The sequence below is a fragment of the Apteryx mantelli genome, chromosome 1 (assembly GCF_036417845.1).
Source record: "Apteryx mantelli isolate bAptMan1 chromosome 1, bAptMan1.hap1, whole genome shotgun sequence".
Lineage (NCBI taxonomy): Eukaryota > Metazoa > Chordata > Aves > Apterygiformes > Apterygidae > Apteryx > Apteryx mantelli.
In genome coordinates, this window is record NC_089978.1 from 166,871,452 (window position 1) to 166,895,588 (window position 24,137).

The 24,137-nt window shown below is 39.5% G+C and overlaps 1 protein-coding gene across 5 annotated transcripts in view; it reads right to left on the reverse strand.

Annotated features, from left to right (window-relative positions):
• Nucleotides 1-6,206: 6,206 nt before the first annotated feature.
• Nucleotides 6,207-24,137, reverse strand: part of TCF20 (transcription factor 20) — a 130,227-nt gene continuing 112,296 nt past the window's right edge. For 2 of the 5 annotated variants that reach the window (XM_067310913.1, XM_067310919.1), the window contains exons 3-6: nucleotides 22,626-22,719; nucleotides 15,394-15,443; nucleotides 12,176-12,303; nucleotides 6,207-8,317 (exon numbers count right to left, since the gene is read on the reverse strand). In XM_067310913.1, the coding sequence (XP_067167014.1) occupies nucleotides 12,220-12,303; nucleotides 15,394-15,443; nucleotides 22,626-22,719 (228 nt within the window). In that variant the 3' untranslated portion in view covers nucleotides 6,207-8,317; nucleotides 12,176-12,219. Of the gene's footprint in view, nucleotides 8,318-12,175; nucleotides 12,304-15,388; nucleotides 15,444-15,865; nucleotides 16,054-20,741; nucleotides 20,956-22,625; nucleotides 22,720-24,137 lie in introns of those variants that run through there. The other 3 variants (XM_067310924.1, XR_010886367.1, XM_067310936.1) reach the window with 3 other exon arrangements.

Below are 24,137 nucleotides of genomic sequence, written 5' to 3' on the forward strand. Positions count from 1 at the left end.
TTACAAATAAATGTCATTACACAATTACTCTACTACTACAGATCAAAAGGATAAGCACATGCAATCTTAAAAAGCATAAAATTGTGTTTCCTTAATGTACCTGGAGAAGAAAGAGGTAGGTTAGGTGGCTGTTGCAAATTGCTGGATTGAAAGGCTGTTCAAACAACCCCCAAACTGCTCCTTTCTTTTGCGTTGTAAAGAATAAAGGAATAGTTCTACAAGACACATCATTAAACACCTACAGATCAGGAAGGGTTTTTTGTTTTGTTTTTTTTGCCACTCATGATCAGGTACTCTCAAATTCAAAGGAACTCCAATAAATGCTAAAAAGAAAAAAGGGGCAAAGCTCTCCTTCTGCTGAAATGGTGAGATTTACAAATTGCAGAGACTTCTCTGCAAATATCTCCCTGTCTCAGTCAACTCTTTTAATTAGATCAAAGGCAATAAGTGAGACCCTAGAAAACTGACATCTCTCCCTGGGGCAAATAAAAAGTTTTTGATTTAGAAATCTCGCATAAATGCACATTCTTTCTCAGCCTTCATATACCCATTTCCATGCTAGAGGGGCAGGACCAGTTCCTAAGACTTGCTCAGTCCTTGGCCTCTCTTGACACTGCTGACAGCTGCTAAGCAGGCACTGAATCAACCTTCCCTTTCCACATTTTCTGTGGGTTGCTATTGACTGGAGGTAGAAAACGAGGACAAAGTATGCATGTTTTGAAGAAGGACAAACAAACCCAGATGACTAGGTCAACATTCCCCTTTTACGCAAAACGGAGTCTGTCCTCTATTATGGAACTACCATTGGATGCAGAATGGTTGCTCTGTGTTAAAGAACAGATTTCAGAGCCTGTCATTATGTAGTATAATAAATGGCATGGAATTAATTTTGGTATAGTACATATCCAGACTGTTCTTCCAAAACTAAGACACATGCAACTTCAAGCAGAAAAAGTCAGCAGGAGCAGCCACTTCCACCACTGAGGACTCCAGACCTCCAGTTGCCTTTCCAGTGGTCTCAGATCTCCTCCTCTCATGTCTGACAGTTCCCTAAAAGGACCTTCAACAGCAAACTTCTCATGATTTCTTCTACTGACCTATTATTGCTTCATGGCTTTTTCACATTTTTAGTCCCCTTGTGAAAGGCTGAATCTGTGAGAGGAACTTTGTACCACAAAGCTGCTCTGCTGACCCTTGGCTCAGAGGTAGAACCCATGAAATTTGGGGTTTATGCTGCGGTTGAGGCAAATGTGTCATGCTTCAAAAGATCACCTGCAAAGCAGAATTTGTTCCAATTATTGGCAGTCTGTAATTCCTGCTGCTGATCATTACACCTTAATGATTTCCTCTTCTAATTTGTTCATCTTCTAGACTGCAACAATTTTACATAGTCCAAAAGATACAGCTTCTTTATTCTTCTGAAGCAATAAACCACAAACATGATATTTGCTAAGTCCTTGGCTCATATTCGACATAAAGAGTACTTGTATTTCTGCTGTAACAGCATCTTTTTCAAGTCTGTGTTTCTGTAGCAATGCATTAACCTTCTTCCTAATAAAAATGAGTTTTGTAATAGAAGTAGACTGTGATACGGTAGCCATAAATGCCCTTTTTAAGGCTACAAATGCTCACTTTCACCTCATGGCTCCAGAAAATATTTCCTTTTTTCCACCCAGCATAGGCAGTTATTTTTCTATCCTGTGAAGCCATGAACATTTGTAATTGGAGAAGAACCTTAAACAACTCCGGACATCTCTTAAGAGTCCGCAAAATTCATTCCGTATGGGCTCTACTTTGGTTGCTGTAAATGTCTTCAACTGTGTTTCACAAGCAATGCTAATTTTCTTGCAGAGTGAAGCTCTTTGGTTTCATTTCTAAATTGTCAGTTATAGTTATGCTATCAGTCACCTGTAAAGTTATCAATTACTCCTCAGAAGTTTTAGCCACAACAGGATACCAACTAAATAAATAAGCTGTAACATCCATTCTATACAATAACCTCCTTATGCTGCTTTTAAGAGCAGCAAAGATATTACATAAAACAGAAGTGTTAAATTAAATTACACACTTTGTTCTGTGTATACACGCAGTCCCTTCTTGACTTTTTTAGATCCATTTCCACCTGCCAATTCCTAATTTCATCATACAACACTGAAAAATAAATTTAAGTTTGCTTTTCTGTACTTACCTCCCAACTGTAAACTGGTACCTTGAGATTTGTCTTATTTGTAAGGTGCTCTGAGATCAACTGATTAAAAAAATGCACTAGAAGAATTAGACACTATTACAACCCAGAATCCAGGTAAATATCTATTCACTGTAATTCCAACAGTCCTCAAAATAATGTGAACATTTCTTTCTACAGTCTGTGTAAAAATCTAGTGATTCCACCTCTTTTCTGAGACAGAAACACATCTGAGGTGCAAGAACTTAGGTGGAAGTTCAATTTTGTTTTCCTAATACAAGGGCTAAAAAGTGTACAGACTTTTCCCCTTTAAAATTATTAGAAGTGGTGATGCTTCTTTGATAAATTGGCTTCAACCCATGTGAATCCAGGTGCTATACAATGCTGACTCATCTTTACAATATTATACTTTAGCATAAAGGCAGAGTGCCTCTCAGCTCCTTCCCAGAAATTTTCTGACATTCTTGCTGCTCCCCGTTAAAATACGTGACACTGAAAAGAAATTTCAATAAAACTCAGGAGGACCACTGTCATGATATACCTCAAAGCCAGGGAGCACTCACCTCCAAACCCGCTGTCGCCTCCACGTTTAGGTGTTAGCCCATCTAGTTACAAATGAAAAGCTAGTGACATACTGCATGCATTATTTATAGATAAACTGAGTATGTTTGTGTACAGTAGTATGTGCATTTAGGTTTTATCATGCAGAAGAGTATGCACTCAGTTTGAATCCTGATCGCCCAGACAGAAGGGAAGATTTCCTTCACAGCACGTTAACAGTTTGCTATGAGCCAAGTGAGTACTTTTTTCTTTTTTAAATTATTTGGACAGAGATAGCCCTCTCTAGGGCTGTTGAGAAAGATCAGCAGTTCTAAAGCTAGCCAGATAAGGTCAAAATTTTGGGATCATAATATTAAAACTGAGTAAAGCAATGAATTACAAGAAACCTCTAGAGGTGGAGTGTAGGGGGAAGTCATCTGGCTCTGATACATCCCCATGAACCGAGTGAGTAAACAAGCAGTGCTTTCTCATTCAGACACTTTCCAGTAAAAGCCTTAACTAGCATGTTGGTCCCGCCTAAGAAATGAGTTCCAATGAAAAGACTCTGTAAGGATCCTGTTAACTTTTTAGCTGGATGACAGAACCTTTTGCATCTGACCAAAAACACAGGTAGAGCAAAAAATAAAATACACACGCGTAGAACTAATTACAGCGACTGGTTCACTGATCTTTAGATTGTAAGTAAAAGTTCACACTTTACCTTGACCATAACATTTACGATGTGCAGCTGGCAAATCACAAGACATCCCACTTCTCTGGGATGGTGATCCTCAACTCAGGGCACTTTCACAACTTACATAAGAATTTCAAAAGTATTGGACTGTTCGCTAGCTAAATTGTATAGTTCGGTTTTGCAGCTGGTAATACAGGATATAGGTATGGAAGTGATTTTTCAGTGATGTGCATTAGCCAAAGTATCTTTGGCATGCAACACAACAGGGAAAGTACCTGAAAGTTACTGATCTCCCACAATTTTCTAAAAACTACTTTTGCCCTCTGCCTTTATTGACAAATTCTCTGATTCACATTATACTGCAGTAGCTCTATCTTTAAAAAAATCAAAACAAAACAGGAAAAAACTCCACTGTTTGGTGGAAATATTCCCTGATCAAAAAGAATCTCATCTGTTTCATGATAAAGAATATTTTAACAGCTTACGCACTCTCTAGATCTTGTCTCAAAAGTTTCAAGCACTCATTTTCTCCTACTAACCCAAAACGATGACTGTAACTAGACTTGCAACTTCTCATAGGAAAATTAGTAGAGCCACAAAACCTTAACTATATCTTATTTTCTAGATCTGTAATTGGATCTGGATTATCTGTACGCTTCCTGTTATTTTACACACAACTTATAACCACCAAAAAAAAAAAATCCCTACCAATAATGATTGAGTTATTCACCCTCGACCATCCAAATATTCTGTTCTGCTTCTAACGGTCTGATATTTCAACCCAGTTTTCCACATTTTTAGACAGAAGTGTGTGTTTTCCCAGCCATTCTTATAGCCAGGGACTAGGTCAGACAAATCAATTCTGTATCCCTCTACCAAGTATTTCTAGTATGTCCAATACAACCATAGCACTCAAGATGGCATACATAATTCCTGCTGTAATAACACTGTTATTAGCCATGATAATTTAGAAAGCTACTCAGCCCCAAAGTGTTCCCCACTAACTGTACTAGTTAGTTAAACATATTACCTTTCTTCACATACCCTGACTCTCTACATCTCTTATACATAACACTTCCTATTGCGTATTAAAAAGTCAAAATATGAGAGCTGTCATTTAATTGCCCATACATGACAAACTTTTTTTTTAAAACACATGACCCACCAAAAATGTTCTTTAGCTTGGCATTAGCTGGATTCCCTGAATTAGATGTACAGAGTTTCTTTGTGGCACTCCATCATGCTCTGCTCTGAAGCTCTAACAGTTTTTTGTCTCAATACCACTACACATCATCACTTTGGCTTGTTCTAATACTGATTCAAAAGGTTCAAGAACATTGTAAATCCAGGTAAAATCCCCAATCACAGCTATGTGATACACAGATTATCAAGGATGGCCACCACCTTTTGCAGCGGTGGCTGTGGCTACTTTCTTCTGTGCTGCACAACCCCACCATAAACTCCACAGCAGCCTATGTTTTGGATTTTCAACTGTAGATGTCATGGGCAGAAGTCTCCAATGAATAAATCAGTAGCTCCTGGTATCAGGATATGCTTGATTATGTGTATCCAGATTCTCAATCAATTCCTGTGAGAATTTTGTTTATCCTTCTAGCCTCTGCTGAACCCTGATCAGCCCATATTGATGTCTTGTATATCCTTTATGAAAAAGCTTCATCTTTTTCTTTGACCATGTTCAGCAGAATTACTGGATTGACTCACTCAGGGTAGTCATCAGAATCTTCTTTTCAATTGCCACTCACTTCAGAAACGCTGGTAAACAGTCACTTAAATTTCCCAGGAAGCTGGTGTTAGCCCACACTTTCCTTTCAGAGATCCTGGTGAGAGTAGATAGCATGGAGAAACATTTTGAAAATGATCCATCTTGTCCAAGCTGTCGCTAGTTCATTTCCTCATCCAAACAAATAATTTCCAAGTGGTTGACGGGCCACTGATTTTCTTCTTTATACAGTCTCCATGTTTTAAAGTTCTGCTATGGGTCATTTCTGCTCCACAAGATCTAAATTAGACAAGATTTCCAAATTTTTTCTTTCTTTCTAATTTGAGGTATCCATAGTATCAAGCAAATTATCATTAACAAATTGCTTTTGCAGAATCAAGCTGGTAAATGTTTTGTACATGGATTTCAAAATCTACTCAGGCACTTTATATTTTTTGATCTGAAAGAAATTCTTATTTCCAAGAGGATTTTATGACTGCTCTGGGTCATTTCCAAGTTCTCCCCAAGAAACCATTAAGCATTGTTTTAAATTCCTCCTGGCCTGGTTTTAGAGAATCCTGACAGCTGATTTCTGTGAAGGCTCTATTACCCCAAATATGACCAACTTGCAAGACCTTTGCTGGAGAACACATCCCTTCCTCTGACAACAGCATTGACAGCTGGCCAAGCGGTAGTCGATTTGAGGAGTATGAAAGTACTTCCCAATGAGAAATATTTGTCAGGGAGTCAAGTGTGATATCATTTATTTATTTGCTGTACATGACTCCTACTACTTTTCAACCAAGATGCACAAGAAGTTAGGGTCTCCACAACAGCCATGAGCACCCACAAGGAAAACCTCTGACCCTTTCCCTCCCAAATACCCAAACACCTTTTCCCTCAGTTGCATGACACCACTGTGAAGAGCCAAAAGCATCAAATTCAGCAGATTTACCACACTGTCCTCTGTTGTAGTACCACTCAACTGATTCTTCACCAATATAAATAATGCAGTAACAGTAACTACTTTTTTTTTTTTTTCAGAACATGGAGAATAGAACAGACACTAGGGAAAAAAAAACAATTTTTATTCAGTTGAAAAGAAGTCATTTACTCAATCACATTGTCTATGCTAAAAATGATTTTTTTCTGACTACACCAGCAGTTAAATATTTTCAGCACCAATTCAGGACACATTAGTGACATATATCACAACAGGTCTATTTCTTAATGTAGAAGGACATACTAACTCCAGTAGCTGCTACTGGGAAAGGAGTAAGCAGAAGACTGCCCTTTCTCTCCAAATACTTTTCAGTGAGAGTAGCAACTTCTAGAAATAAATAACTGCCAAATTATCTCCCAAACCTTTAAATTGATCTTTAAAAATAGAGTTAAAATAGATATCTTAATATGAGCTCTCATAGATTTTATATTTTATGTGCTGAATACTCCAAAATGAGAGTAGTTGAGCAAGCATCCAGTACGTAACCTTTTAAAATAGGTCTTCCCTCCCCACAATATCAATTCCATTTTTTATCCAAGTCATGCTGGTTAGAACCCTATCTACAGTGACTTCCTAGTAAACATCACACTGTTTGATGTTACCAGGATATGCTACCATCCTATAGTGAAAGAAGTCAGTGAACCGGTGAAATGCCACCACTTCACATGAAAAGAAAATTCATCCAGTCATTGGCTCTTTATCCTGAACATCATACAAATCCTAAGCTTTTATAAATAAAAGCTTTCGTGGTCTTCCTCTTGCTGGGCCAGTTCAGAAGGTCATCACTGAAGGCAGAACTGATGAAGGCAAACAAACCAAAAAGCAGCAGATAATAGTGTCTCTCTGTCCTTTTAAACAAATCAAGTTCGCACAAAACAAAAGGAGACAAGGTTAAAATGAAGTTTATTAGTTTTTTTGGTTTTTTTAAGCTTTTTTTTATATAAAACTGTTTGTGAAACAGCTATTTTATTCCCATGGCAGAGTGACCCTTGAAAGATGCACTAACCCCTTTCTTAAGGCCTTAACAAGAAAAAAATTTTGAATTTTTTGTTGTTCCTTAAACCCAAATGTTTAAAAATTACACAATCTACAAAAAAAAATATATATATATATATAGTGTAGCCTGTTAAGCTGACATTCCCTCTTCCTTCCTTTGGAAAAGTAAAACAGAAAACAAAGACGGGCTAACTGGATTTTCCCAAACAGTTTGAACACATTGATTCTACCAACATTCAGACCTTTTCCGTCCCCCAATCTGGCAGGTAAAAAACAGTGTCCTCCTCTCACCCACCTTCAAAACTGAAGGCAACTTCTTGGAACGTTTTGGGGGCGTACGTTGTTACAACAAAGGGCAGAAACTCTTTTCCCCCTGACGTGGAACAGATGTTCCCACAGGCAGAAGGCGTACATTTGTGTGTGTGATTTAGCAAGCAGCAGGTACCTTTCATTTCATGAGTAACATGATCTAGAAGTCTTTAGATGGTTTTCAAGCTTCCACTATTAATAAATAGTGCTTCTCAAAAATGATAATCTCCCTCTCCCACATACACAAGTACAAACAGCCCATCACCTGCAACCATCCATGCCTTCCTCCTACCTGACAAACAACTTATGTGATTTTGTTTTCCTTTTAAAATTGAACTTCCTTGAATGTGGTCAGAAAGCAAGCAAGAGGAAGGGAGACAAATCCAGTGTGGAATACTCCTAGTTCCACTGCTCCTTCCAACAAAATGTGAGGCTCCAAGAGCCTTCCTTTGATTTTGGATTTAATATTTACTTTAGCTACAGATTTTTTAATTTATCTGGGGTTTTGTCATCTTTAATCAAAAGCATCAAAAGGGATAGCGCACCTTTCATTTAAAACAAAGTCTTTCAAGACTAAAAAATAGATCTTTATATATATATATATTTATCCCTCCCTCTTTAATTCCCCCCACCTGTTTCCTCTTTTTCCCCCTCCCCTTCCCACTGTCACTATGGAGATTGTGTCCATGGAAACAGCTGGTTCAGACTCCTTGGTCAGATTCTGTGATGTCATCAGTCTTGAGTGTGATGTAAGAATTTATGAAGGAAGTGCTGGCATTGGCAGGCACGTCGAGAGGGGGCATGGCTGCACAGTGGGAGAGATTCCATTCAGTCACGAATGTCCACCGCTTTTTATCTCAACAGCCTAACCTGAAAAACAAAGTGAAAACAATAATATAGGACTGCTTCGTTTCCTCAGTCTACCAACACCCCCCTCAAATTTCAGAGAAACTTACTCAACACCACAGCAGTAACACCAAGAGCTCTTAAGTTTTGTGGACTAAAAATGTATGGAAGCACAACAGTGAATAGTACTTAAAAGCAAATCAGCATGGTGAAAAGGATTGGTTTGACAACCACCAGAGAATGAAACAAGCCCAGTTACAGAGGAGGTCCAGAATGACAGAGCTCTCTGCACCAGCACAACGGCCTAATGTTCTTGCAGAACAGCTATTGCCAGCAGTGAGAAGGGAGCTCATTTACCATATGCGTACGTCCAGTCCTTATCATGACCATTAAAACTGAAAACCAAGGGTCCAAGCAAGTTCAACTGCGATGACAACTTCTGCAGTACAACACTGCCCCTTGGAGGCTGGACCCAAATAATTTCATACAGGTCACCAAACAGCCATCAGATAATAATTTTCAGTGAATGGGTAGCAGATAATGGAACTGATATCAAAATTATCAGACTCCAGCTGCAGGAACCAAGTTCCTGAAACGACTAGATTTCACAAAGCTAAAGATAAAGCTATAGTTAAAATAATTACAGTTTAACTAATATGTATTTTTGTTGCTTTTTTGTTCTAATTGCCTCATTGTGGTGGCAACAGTTAACGGAGGGACTAAATTTGTGATGTCTTTCAAGACAAGCTTTGGAAAGTCCAAGTGCTTGGTGTTCTCTTTCTCCATGTCTAGAAATTCTCTGAGGAGAAAAAATTAACTCCAGGAGTTCATCTAAGTTCATGGGGGCCTAGCTCAAAAGAGAAACTGCAGACAAAGTTAAAACTTCATTTTTCTAAAGCCACCACACTCATCCTTAAGCTGTGCAGCCAAGAAAGCAAAGCTTGAAATAATATGTTCCTTTCTTCCCTTCTCCCACAACCTAAGTGAGGCCCAGAACCAATTTATTTCTTTAGTATGATTAACCCTTTGGTGTAACTTAGATAAATCCTGTCCCATCAGTTAGCGAGTTTGTGCAAAGGAAAAAGCTCACCACATATGTGACACGTATGGAAAACAGTTAAAAACATTAGAGGTGCGCTTCCAAGCACACACAACATCCATGTTCATAGCTGGCAATTACAACTCCAGGATCCCTAAGTGGGATACAGAAGCCAACACTGTTCTGATCATTAGCACACCAATTAGATAACATCCCAGCAAGCCTACCTCTTGGCTGCAAAGATTCCCCTCGTACAGGGATGCCCGGCTAAGAGGAAAGAAAGAGTGAGGCAAGTTTGTATATATATATTTATATATATTAAAAAAAAGGTAGGCCATGGAGATATAGTTAAAGAGGAAAGGAAGGAGGTTCCTAGACAGTTCAGGCAGCTGACCTTTGTGGTATTCATTACTGTGCAACTGTGAGCCCTCACCGAAGGAGTGTCAAGGCCATGTTGCTGCCTCTGGCTCCTGTACAACTGCAGCTTGCCCATGCTTGGAGTCCATCCAGAGCATTAGGCACTGGCTCAGGGAGGAAACAGGCTCACCACACAGACAGTCCTTCCCTATTCCTGGACAAGATCCAGAGCACCAGACTCTCTCTCACAGTCGCTCTCCAGATCTGGATTTGATCCAAAAGTTCTAGAGACAACTGGTTCAGGGAGAGAGAAGCAACAAACAGAGACACAATACACTGACTTGCTTGGATATTATCCAGCATGCAGGATTTTTCTTAACTTATTGGACCTATGGGGTGAACCAAGGCTAAAACTGCCCAATAATCTAACAGCCAACTGCACATTCTATCTTTACCCTAAGACCGGCAGAAGGACAGCTGCTGTACTACCAGGACTGCTACAGAATTCCTCTAAACTTCTTCACTTACCACAGTACTGCAGCAAACTTCCTTTTAAGAACTGGATCTTTTGGATTTTCACGGGTTTTATTTTGGGATGCAAGGTCAGGTTGAAGAACTTGACCTTTAAGACACTGTCAGCCTCAAAAGGGGGAGGGCTAAATAGGACATTAAATAAGAACTACTTTAGGCAAAAGTGCAGCTGAAAAGAAATGATGCCTTAAAGAGATGCCTAGAGCACACAGTAAACATAGTGCTGAGATTCCAGAGCTTGCAGGGTCTTAAACCAATACATTCTTATGATGTACTACACTCTTAAAAAAGAAGTTAGTGCTGGAAAATAATGCAGGAAACAAAGTTGCAAGAAAGTCTCTGGGACATACTAACGTTTAAAAAAGCTCCTTAAAGAAATGCCCCAAAAAATCATCACTGAAAAAAATTCTTCATATTCTGTAGTATAAAACAGTTATAACAGACACTATCTATGAGACTATCATCCTGTTTTAACATTATGAGTTATGTGACCATTTACACTTTAAGGAAAAGGGAAAAGCTTAAATGAAAGAATCCCAGTGACCTTTATCAAGGAAGCAAAAAATTACTCAAATAATGAACTTTGAAGTTTAATATTACTTGCATGGCAACTTTTTAATAACACTCTAAAAACAATAAAGAATGCTGTTAAAATGACCCAAAAAAAAAAATCACAGAACACAGCAGAGCTAAACCAAGTCAGCAGTCTCTCTACAAAGCATTTATACCAAACACTAGATGTCTTCTCCTATGGCACTAAAAACCAGAGAATTCTTTGGTAAATCTCTCGCCCTTCATAGAAAATACCACTAAAATCACTTCACAGTTACTCAGTTGGAAAAGTAAGAAAGATTTTAAGGTAAGGGAAGTGCTTGGGAAGCACAGAAATGTGGGGAGGAAAGGCGATTGTTATAATTAGTTCACACAGCACACATGATAAAGCAACTTCACTTGCATGATCACAGGAAAAAGACAGGCAACTAGGCTGAATAAGAAATGCAACTGAACAGTGAAATAAGTCAAGATATTTACTTGGGCAGCAGTTTACGGAAAAAGATGCTGACAGGAACTAATCTGAAACCAAATACTTTATTTAGACCTCCCTGTTGCCATCAAATGGCAATGCACTTGGGGGAAATCAAGCACTAGAAAATCCCATTCTCATCCCACTCCTTGGTGCTAATTCTCACCTCTGTGCTACTCCCTCCATGTGTCAGGGCTTTTGCCCAGCCACGCAGTGAATCAGATTAAGGAAAATGACCTAACATGCTAACATGGCAAAAAATAGTTTCAGATGAATCAAATTCCAGACCAAGCTCACCACATGGCTGTATGAATGCTTGGGCTAGACAAGGAACGATGCAGCAGGAGAGAGGAAATGAGCAGCTGGGGAACTGGAGCATGAGAGCAGAGCTGCTGCTTTCCACAGCCCCGCTGACTTAAGCTGACTGAAGCATTCGGCCAGCTACAGCCTACCTTACATCCAGGGAGAGGGGAGGCAATGAACTAGAGTAAACACTACAAATCTGTGAATTTGTGGCCACTTCTCTCACCTTCCATCTTCTCTCACCCACATCTGTCTGCAAAGCAGAGCAAAATGCTCGTCTGAAAGGAATGTCATGTGCTCCCAATAAGGTTAATTTATTTCTCCCTCTATATGCTGAGGCAACCTCAGGAGATTTCTGGCACACTGGTATAATGAGTTATCAGGCAGTTGTAACAGCTAACAAGCTTTGCCCCTCACCACTAAACAGAAGGTACCACTGCAGAAATACAAAACTGAAATCACTAGCCTGAACAGATTGGTAGCAGGGAAAAAGAAAAGTTTTAAGTAATTACAATTTTTCTACAGGTACACAAAAGCACCTTGTTCTCTCAGAGAAGCAGGGAAGGGCACTGGAGGTAAGAAGCCATAGGAGAAGGCAGGTGGAAACTGGAAACTCTCCCCAACTCACCTGTGCTTGCTTATATTTCCATTCCCAGGATTACACTTCCCCCCTCACCCCCGCTCCGACTGCTCTGTGCTGAGGCTGCCTTTCACCATCTTGTTCTGCAAGGAGGGAAGAGAGCAAGGAAGGAGGGGCTGACAAACCAGCAAGCCAAAAGCAGGAGGGAAAAGAAAATGAGGGAGAATAGGAAGACAGGGGTAGGGAAAGAGAAGCACACACAAAGTGAGAGAGAGAGAGAGAGAGAGAGAGAGAAAGAAAAGTCAGTATTAGAACCAGACACAGATTTTCAGACAGAGTTTTCCCTGTGACAAAAGTAGGTGATTTTGCAAAAGTAAAGAGTTTGGGATATGGAGGCCCGGTTAATTACAAGAAACACAGAATTTATCACAAAAACTTTGGCACAAACTCTTAGAAACATCACTTAAAACTGACCTACAGATGGCTTAAGACAATCTAAGACTCCAGTGCCACCAAAAGGTGAGGTTTCCCATCCCATATACATACTCCCCACTACATATACACACTCCTTCCTGTGCCTCTGCATCTTCATCCATTCTGTTGCAACAGTACTTGCAGTGATGCAGACACACAAGTAGTTGGATCAGGGAGTAGAAACCAGCCATTTCAAAAGATTATTAGTTTTCAGACAGCATTTTCCCATGATAAAAGCTGCTTTTCTGCAAAAGTAACACATTCAGGACATGGATAATTGGAGCATCAGTGCTGACAGAAGGAAATGGGAAAGCTCACTGGGGAGAAGAGTGCAAGGCAGGTCCAGTCCCTCTGGACTTAGTTTACTTATGCCTGAAGAGTTAAGCACAGTTAATGAGGCAAGAAGCCCCTTTGTTCTCCAGGAGCTCCTTATTATGATGATATTTACTGATATGAGGCATAGGCTAAAAAAGGGTAAGAGGCACTGTACTGGGGGACTTACTAAGTGTCAGTGGATTTATGAAGTTAGCTCTTCCACCCATTAACTGAAGAACTGAAGAGTCAGATATCAGGCAGCTACTAATTAGCTACTAATGTTAAATGGATGTTACCTAAAAGGAGAGTTTTAAACAGTCTAATCTAAAGTTTCTTTTCCTCTCAATTGCTCACATTCATCTCTTGCAAAAATCTTGATGTAATTTGTTCTTCAGTCATTCTAGAGTGGTGGTTTGCAACCCTTCTATTCCAGCCTTGCAACTAGCTGGAACTTCCCTTTCAAATTACTACAATGGAAAGAGCAAGGTGATGTTATATTCTGCCCTGAAGAAGAATTTGGAACAAACCAGTAATGATCAGCGAACCACGGAGCAAGGGCAGAGTCACAGGCAAGCGAAGAAAGCCCTGCTTGACTTCAAAAAAATGATTCATGTCTTTACTAAGCAAAAGGCAACAAACTTCAGTGTCAAAGAAAGGCTGCTAATGTTGCATTTCTATTTTTCCTGCAACGCAGAAAAAGGAAATGATCTGTGCTTAGTTTTGAATAAAATTCACAACTTCTATTGCCTCATGATGTACCTTTATCAAATCAATTGGCACTCTTTCCCTCACTCCCCTAAGGATTACTTTGGAAATCAATGTGCCTGTTTAAGTATCTTCTACAGTAGGATGGATTCTTGTCATAAAATGGTTGTGTTTCCTTTCATAGTTTGGGCATGATCACTGCAAGTAGAAATATACAGCAGCAGTGACCCAAGCCAGCTATGAAAAGCTTTAAAACCATGTTTCCCCATGACACCTCTTGGCAGTGGGCAACTAAAATAAAACAGCCCTCATAGATATAGTCTTCCTATTCTCTTTAGGCAAGTAACCAAAGTTGGGTAGAGGATGGCACTTCTGTAGTTGTATTCCACTGTAAAGAGAGCTCATTCCTTCCATTATTGTTTGGTGAGATCTGCAGGTTCATGTAGCATTAATGCATCAATTTAAGCTTGCTGTACATTTTCAACATTATCTCCACAACCGTACAGAATAGGTTACTTTCTTTTATATGACGAAAAGTAGGCCAGTTCTGAATCATGCGCTGAATGTCCCCAGAATTTTCCAGTGTAAGCAGAACAAGAATATCCAACATGAAAAAAGTATCACCCCTTTACCTTAAACATGTATGTATAAATACATCACACTGTGGTAGAACATCTAGAAAGGAATGTGAGACTAATACTTGTATGTTTACAAAAGACAGATTAAATATGATCTGTAAAGACAGAAGACCACCAGATGTCACTCTAATTCTAAGCAGAGAAGAGATCTGCAGACAAGGACTAAATGGAGACTAATCCTGCTAGAGAGCAACAGAATTCTTCCTGATTATCATCTTTTCAACATGTGCCATCCACACTCTTGCACAATTTATGTTGTATTCAACTAGCCACAAGAATAGCCATTTTTCTGGATACTTCTGAGTATTTAAAACTCCCAGGGTGGACTGGTCTCCACAGCTTCCCCAGAGTTGCACCCTCCCCTTATGCACTGGGGGAGACACTCTCAGCCCTGTATCACATCACTTATGTACAGAACAGTATGCACTGTCTGCCTTATCTCCTCTTTCCATACGGATGGAGCAGAGGCAGTTCAGCTCTTAGCACCGCTGTATTTGCAGGCTCTAAAGACATTCAGTTGTTAAGGATGACCGAACACTAGCAGAACCAGCACACTAAGTCTATCACTGAAGACAGGAAATGACAACAGGTTTTCTGAAGAGTCGTCGAAGATCTACAGAACAGCTAAATAGACAAATTGTAGGCTGAGCAGTAGGACTCAGTCTAATTACTACTACTAAACTAGGACAAGGTGTTTCAGTTTTTGACAGGTTCTTCTTTCCAAAAACTGGTGAAACGTTTCCACGAGCCATTTCCTTCCTTCTTGCATCCTCAGTAATCCCAAGAGAAAAAAAAAATCACCAGACCTTCAATGTAACACTTAAACAGAAGCAGGGAGCAGGGTACTGATTCTATCACAAAAGACAGGAAATGAAGCTGGGTTTTTTTGAAAGTCATCAAGGATCTAAAGAACAACTAAACAGATATAGCAAAAGCTTCATTTATCATCTTAAGTTCTCTATATTCTTAAGTAGATCTTTGCCCCCAGAATGCACCACAAGAATACATCACAGAAGAAATCATCTAAAAGCATCTCTGACTACAGATGTTATCCACGTGTAAAATTATTAGAACAAATTTAGACCCCAGAAGAGGGCAGCAATAATCAGGCCTAATGCAGAAGAGAATTCTTACCTTGTGCTTGGGGCACCTCACTGAGAAATTCTCTTCATTTAGTAAACAATCTAGAGGAAGAGAAGACAGCAATTTATTACTTTTTTAATAAAAAAAACACCTTGAATAATACATCACATGTATTAATCTTGCCTCTCAGGCATGTATTTTTCAAAGATCTCTTACAGGAATACTATCTTATTAGCAAATTCATCCCTCCCACCCTCAAAGTTTTAGCAAATAAAATCACCAAGCACCCCAAGTGACAATGTTGCCTGGATTACCAAGTCAAGTCCAAACATCCCCAGTCTCCCCAATGCTCTTTACAGAGTAAGAATCACAAGAGCAAGCCTCTGAATCCTGCACCCCAGTTCCCTTCAGCAATTCCAGCCTTTGTTGCTACAGCACAAGGACATCCAGATACATCCATCCAATCTCAACAGATGATCCCTGCTTTATACTTCATAGGAAAACCATTGCCTTTCATTCTTACCCCAAGGCCCTGCCAGCATCAGGGGGAGAAGTGGTGTGTGTCTCTAGGTATGGGTGTATATGACAGTTTATTTGTAATCCCAAATCCTGGTGATCAGTTTACACTTTGACACTATGTCTGGTAGTCAGGTCACTCACGCTGCTCTTGGATCTGCTTCCATGATTTGTACATTGTGAAGCTTCTATGATCTAAGAAATAGTTTTATTAATGACTTAAACCTATTATGGAAACTGGGGCACCTATGTAGAAGCGTTAGGAATGAGATTCACAATGCTGTAGTTTGAAGAGCATTTCTTTAGTGCCAGTGAATATGTTACTGCCCTTCTACCCTCCCCCTCAGACTACTCCTCGAAGAGATGCCAAGCCAGCAGCTCCTGAACATAAGCGCTGTGTCCACACAAGGAGCATTGCCAACTCTCTGCTTTCCCCATCATGGTTTCCAGATATCCTGTATTTCACCTTCACAGTCAAGTCAAAAAGTAGTACCACTCTCCCAAGAGTATTCAGCGGCATTCGCTAGGCACCCTTAACCGCAGGCTCACCTCTGCACTTGCCCCAGCTTCTGACACGGTTCTTCCCAAACACCCCATGTAACACAGACAGACTGACCCAGCAACACAACTTGAGTACTACCAGCACAGTGAGAATTCAACAAGGTGTTTACGACCCCCTCTCTTCTTCAACCTACCCAAATAGCTGGCAAGTAAAGAAGCAAAATGGTAAATAAAATGTGCTAATTTAAAACACTCTTAAGTATGTAGCATAACCAGCGCTACCTGCTGTTTCAATCTGCTGGAAGAGTTTAGCAGACAGCAGGAGACTGCAACTAAAGCTTGAGGGAAAAGCTTTCTAGACACCCAAGCTTTGGCAGAGCATCCCTCTGCTATGAAATGCTTATGTTTCAACATCAATGCCTCTGGCCTGAATCAAAGGGAAACAGCATGCAATAGGCTAAGTTACTTGAGAGATTTTAGCAAAGAGAAGAAAAACCCTTAATCCTGCCATGGATAACAATTTCAAATGCAGCATTAGCAAAAGACATAAAATAAACAAAATATTGCCTCATTACAAAGGCAGGAATTCTATATTTAGACCACGTCATGAATTATCACTGTACAATACAGCAATAGTCAAAAATATACACAGTATGTTAGAATAAGATGATTTTTTTCTTTCTTAGAAATTCAACATTGGTGATGAATGAATTCTCTATCTGGTCCCTCAGAAAGGGAGATCATACAAGCACCAGGAAAAACTCTCAGATACCTTGTACCTCATGCTTGATCTGGGTATGGAGCTCAATTTCTTATTAAGTTTTGGATTTTTGCTGCAAATACCAATAGCAGATCCAATTAATGCTAACTTCTTTTTGTTTCTTTTAAGATTTGAGAGACTACTATCTGACTGAGATATGGAAATATCAGCTCACTGTACAGAATCAGCTGAATACCAATAAGAAGGCAAAAATTGTTCATCATTACCGAGTTGCATTGGATTTCAGCCAGCAATTCCAAATACTTTATATCACAGATTAAAATTCACTCCAAAGTCATCAGACACACAGCTACTATCAGTTCAGTGTGGCAGAAGGGGAAAAAGAATAGAGACTCATCCTTGTTTGTACAGATTTTTCTCCATAAAGTAGTCAGGGAAAACCTAAAACATTTTTAACGGAAGCAGTTATTCTTCCATAAGCTTCACACTTCGTCTCATTCTGTGTTCTGCTTGTTACCCATCTTCAACAATACTTGTGGAGACACAGATTTCAGTTCTCTAAAATTCATTGTATTTTGCTGATATTTTTTTCCTAATTTTCAGTCAAAAATCTTTTGTTTGTGATACTTCCTACAATGGATGCTGTGGGGACAACTGTGCTGTAACAATCAGGATCTGACTCCAAGTGGGGAGGAAAAGGCAGAAGGAGTAGATACAAAAATCTCAGAAAACAAAGATCTTGTTTCCATGGAGATGTCCCTAGGACTAAGTTATCTTGAGACATCAGAGGCTCTTTATAAATTTGGACAGATGAAAGCCAAACGCAGACAATGTTAACCGCAGTCATTTCCATATAAAAATTATTTAAGTGGCACTAGCAGTTTTGATTTTTATGCAAATGGCTAACAGGAGTTCAGTTCTCTTGCACAGAAGTATACCCTATTCTGACAAAGATTACTTTGTGTGAAAGGAGATTAAAAGGAAGACTGAATTAGGATATGTAAAAGTGTCCATATGTACCAACTAGAAGCTTATGAAGCCATGTGCCTTACATAACAGCCAATTAGCAACACTGGTGCCGAACTTGGCTCCTCACCAGCTCTGGGACTGGAAGGCGACCAGCAGAGTGGAAGCGCAGAGCACAAAACGCACTGCAGGGCCAGCCTTCAAAACATGGAGCTGTGGAGAGCTATCAGGACCATGTGGTAAACAACAGGCAAAAAGAAGTCCTATAGTCTTCCAAAATCTCAATGCAAATTAACTTTTTTTTTTTTCCCTGTTCTCGTTTCTTAGTTTTATTATGTACGGAACCAAACTATTCGGGACCTCTATATTCCAAAAAAGAAAAAGAAGAATTTACCATGAAAACAGTTTTAAATCTAACTATTTCCATTAGATATAAGTCAAACCTGTCCCTAAGAAACAATATAATGACATAACTGCAAGTAACTGAAGTAATTTTGAGATATTGCACCCTCCAGTCCTTTACCAAGGATTTACAGCCTTTCAAATGAGGCACAGTAACGAAAAGGGTCCCAACTTGTAATCCACAGCAATGCTAAGGTAACAAAACATTTTAGTTCACAATGCAACTGCCTAGGAATACAGACACGGATACTTACCTCAGCTAAGCCAAGGCCACTTCCAGGGATACTACAGTAACTCTGTTAAATGCTAAGCGTTTATGATTGACCACTCCAAGAAGTATTTTCTGATTTTTAAGATACAAAGAGTCATACATCCTCCGGAAGTCTGAGCACCCTTGTAAATGTCAGCACAAACTTTTGAGGACTCAGAAGGAATCAGTCCCAGATTCCGCAATAAAGCAAGGTAGCACCATCCTTCATCACAGGACAGATGACTTCAAATGAAACTACTACAGAGTTCAAGAAATTTGAGAAATATGACAGCAGCACTGCATAACCAATAAAAAGGGTTTATAGGCAGATAGCAGGCTGAAGAAAGAAGAGAGAACGCTGATTTGCTTCTCAAGGAAGCTTATGTTTTCTACTTGGGCATAACTGAAAACGAAATCCTATTCCATCTAGCATATTTCTTTTATATAGATTTATTGTAAGAGGAGTTACAGATTAAGACAGCTTGATTATTCCCACAGATAAAAACAATTGCAAACAAGGTCTTTCACTGTCAGGATACCAGGCTGAAATTTTGAATGCTGAGAATCTATTTCAAGCTGAGCTCTTTTATTTGTTTTGGTTGAAAACTTCAGCTAAAGCGGTCTAACTATTTCCTTAAGACTCTTTCTTGGAAAAAGTTATTTTGCCCATGTTAAACATCCTGGCAAATTTTCTCTGAAAAACCCTACCATTCCTTGATTTGCAGCAGGAATCTGAATTCTAGCTATGGCATACCCTTGCCAACTGAATGCAAAAGCAAAATGTAACCCTTTGCAAGGAGATAAGGGCATCTTAATTTGCACATCCTCAGGAGAAGTTTCTTATATTTTATTACCTAGATTCTTTGAAGATTCCACCAAGTATGCTTTTGCTTGGGGGTTAGCAATTCTTTCCTGTAAATGAACCTCTGGTCTCAGAGTCAGGCACCAGAACCAAAAGCAGGGAAGTTATGAGGGGACACTTTTAAGGCTCAGGCAGCCTGAATAAAGAAGGTGACCATTTCAAAACAGCAAAATGTTTTGGTCCAGAAGGCAGACCAGAAGATCACTGAGAAAGAGAATCTGGGACTGGAGAAAGAGCTGAGGCTAGAAGGATGGAGACTACAGCTAGTGGAAGTTAGGAGCAGGAAAATAAGGATGAGTAGGATCAGATACACACAGTGCTGCAGAATAAGATGGGAGACTGATGCCAAGACTGAGGGAAGTAAATGGGAGCGGCTGTACTGGGAGACAGCCAGCATAAGAAGGCTAAGACTGAATCAGGGCTGACTCTGCCAGAAGACTGGAGACTAAGAACTAGTGGGATAAGGCACAGGAGAGTGAGACAGATTAGCCCAAGGGCAATATACAAAGGCAAACTGGGACTAGCAGGGCTAAGTGTGACAAGGACCTGGGTTAGGAGAACTAAATTGGATTAAGAAGCTCAGAGAGGAAAACTGGCACTAGGAGCAAGAAAGAGGGTGATGTATGAGCAAAGAGAAGGAGGCAAGAACGATAGCTAGAAAACAGGGCAAAGGAAAGGTTAGAAAGGAGTAGGGAGAACTGGCTCTTACAATGAAACTGGAATAAGAAACCTGAGAAAAGGAACCTGAGACCAACTAGATGAACAGCCAGAATGGAGAAGAGATAGGACAAGAACAGACTGAAGAGGAAGAAACAGAAGGGAAAAAGTATAAAGAAATAGAGAGAAGTCTTTGTACTCACTAGATCATACTCTGCCTGGAGTGAAATGAAAGATTCACGAGTTTTACCATTCCTCTCCTATTAATTAAATCTGTCTGTGAAACTCGCAAGCAAGTATCCCCTCTCCAAGCAGCTCCAGCCCACACGCTGGCCTGCAATTTATTACTGCCACCATGTTACCTCAAAGGGAGACTTTAGCTTAGAACGGTGCACTCTGACACACGGCCACATGACAACGTGATGTCTTGTGACAGAATTTGAAATAAAACAAAATGTAGTAAGCATAGCCTTGGAACTTGCACACAAAAAGCTATGCTAGAAAAAAACCCAAAGGTTGCAATGTCAAGTCAAATGTTAGGAAATGCCAATTTAATTTAGCTCACTTCTACATATTTTTCAACATGGCTTTAATAATATGATCATACACTGTTTTTTCCACAGGACACTGCCTCTTCAGTGCATGACATGGAACTGCTCTTGGGAATCAGTCAGAATTGTTCAGTAAATTTGTCATCTGGAGGATCCTATCCCCATTTGTTGAGGAAGTCAGAAGGATCTGGAGTTAATGAGGAAGGTAATTTCTGAAGAAAAATCTTAATTCTGATACCTGTATTTAGAACATGGAAAATGCTACCTACTTTACTCATTCATATTAAGCACCTCAACCTATTGGGCACATGCACTATAATTTATTGTGTGTTAATACAACACTTAAAAGGTCAGGTTGTGGACCAGAAACACATTACTTAACACAATATGAAAGCAAAACTGATGATCCTGTCTCTCAGATGTTCTGGAAAAATAAGTTTGTTATTGTTCACGAAACTCTTAGGCATCACAGCGATGAACATCACAGAAAATTTCACACTTCTACTTTCAGAACCAAGAGGGAATAACATGCAGTATGTTATGTATGCTGTATAAAATATAATCAAGGACCCTCCATCTATACTGTGGTATTAGCCGTATTCCACCATAGTACTAATTTCATTAAAAAGCATTTCTATTGGAGTAAAATGCTGTGTTCCACCAGGGTGGGATTTCACAGTATGAGGTGCACTGTAGTCATTCAGAAATGACAGTATCTATTTCAAATATTGTAAAATTTGAAAGACAGTGTGAAATAGCGGGATAAACAAGTGGGCTGCTGTAGAAGAAGCAGGATAACAAACAGGAAGTTTCAGTCATATGCCAGTTAAGAGGTGCAATCCTGAATCCTTACCTGCTTGCTATCAGACTATATTTTGTATAAAACATGATAGGAGAAGTGAATTACAGTGGACTGGAATTGTGGGACATTATTCATTCTGACCTGGGATCTACCTCCATGAAAAACTTTCACTCTTATTCACAAAATACCAACTCACCAGACTCAGGCTCATAGCTGAAAATAATTTAAAACACACAGTAATTTTTATCAGTTGTGATAACACAGCTCAAATAGCACTCCTTTCTACTTTCCCCTTGTGTCTCAAAAGGCAAGAACTTGTAGAGAACTGCACGATCCAAACCTTTCCCTCTATTTTAATTCCTAGACTTCTAATAACAACGTTATGAGGAAGGCTTCTCCTGCAACCAGCCACCGTCTGCTCTATAACCTGTGTTCACATGAGGTTGACAATACAGTCTTACAGGTAAGTGCACTCATAGGACTCTAATACCTTCCTCTGATCACTGAGTAAAAGCAGCAACTCCCATAAGAGCATACCATCCAAACCCATTAGTTTGTTCAGGGATAAAAAAAATGGAGCTACTCAAAGACTGTTTGAAATGACCCTGCGGAGGGAGAAGGAAGGTTGTGCCGTGAATGGTGCTGATGATTCTATACTTTGCCTTGAAATCATTACTAGGCCTATCCATAGGAGTGCATTCCTGAAAGAGGAAATGTCTTTCAGGTTACTTTCAACCTTTTAACCAGGTGTCTATTTTTCGTAAGAAACAGATGGTCAGTTTTCACATTGTAGCCAAATTTCAGTTGCTGCAGTTGCATTCAGCAAAACTTTTTTCTGCACTTCAAGTAGATTCTTTTCATGACATGTTTCATCTTGCCCCAAAGCACTATTGTACACTTTTTATCTGCTGCTGGTTTTCACCCTTTATATTACTATACATTGCAGAGTAGGTTAAAAACTCACAGGGAACAAACTTGTGAAGTACCTTGGAATTATTCAGTGTCATATGCTCTGAATAAACATAAAATGCAGCTGGAATGTCATTTGTTCTTACCTGCATCGATGGCACATGGGTAATGGTATCGGAAGGAGCAGCCTTTGTTGTAGCAGCCTAAGGTGGCTCCCGGTTCCTGGCAATGGGAACATTTCTGAAAGGGAAACCCAAGAAATGACAATGAATACTGTAACAATCCTTCCAAGTATCTGTATTTTCCCAGGAAACTTATCAACCAGGTTTCAGCACAAATTTCTTGAGTTTCACAATGGTAGGCTAGATCTTTACATCTTTACCACATAGAGAAGCTTTTTGAATAAAGGCAACATAAGCTCTTTCAAACAACAAACTTTTCAGCTCTACTAACTGGCTAAGCTCAACCATAAAACAGAACTTGAAACCCACCTCAAATTCATTCCACTGGCCCATGTTTCAATACCTGATGATGACATCAGTGCTAAAATTGGAGGAAAAGAGCTTTTATGAATCTACAACAGCTTTAAAATGTGAATGAGCATGATAGGGAATAATTTAGAAGACACCATTAGTATAAAACTAATTCGGTCACATCATTTTCATTATCACTAGTACTCTAGGAAGATCAAGGCTAAGTTGAACATTTTTTCGCATGAGATCAAAAATGGTTTACCTAGAGCAAGGAGAGATGCCACCAGGGGAAAATACCTCACCATCAAAAAAATGGCTCATCTCCAAAAGAAACACCTGCAGTGCTAAAAAGATGCTCATACATTTATTTTCAAAGCAGTAGGACTTATCTGATGAGCATGTTCAATTTCCATTACATTATTCCTATTATCTCAACTGGTCGATGATATATTTAATCATATTATCAGACAGATGTGAATGCAGCAGTGTGAAAGCCACTCACCCACTTACTTCATCCTGAATGACTCTAAGGAAGTAGGCCTATAGCACATCTCATTCAAACAGGAACTTTATTTCTTGAATGTAAAAGATAAGAGTTTTCCATTAACTAATCTAAGATTTTGAAGAAAGCTGATTTCTCACAAGTTGATGTTTTTCCCCTCTAAAAAGAAAATGAGCTATATGACTGGCAGAATCCACTGAACACTAAGGCCCTACGACTATTTAAAAATTAAAGCGCAGTAAGACTACCGACAGGAAAAGAAAAGATGACCTATGATAACTTTTTAGTTATATCTAAGAAACACCAGGAATTTCAATTTTGCATGACCAACACCAGAATAAGCCCTTGTATAACTGCTACAAACCACCTTGAATTCAGGCTATGAAGAAGTTGCCTTTGGATCACTGATTGCACACACAGAGACGATGATACGATCTATAAATTGTTCTTTCTATTGGAAAAACTAGTATCAAACTGCATGTGCTCCAACAACACAGCAAGCTACACCCGTACAGCACACTGGACAGATGTGCTTGGACCAGCATTGTACTTGGCACTGGACAAAAGCATAGTTTTTCTACCATACCTGCAAGTAATGGTACATCAGGTTCATATGCCAAGATGGCCACATCAGCCAGATGACACTTCTTCATGTCCCTATTTAAAATATATGTGGCAGTGGA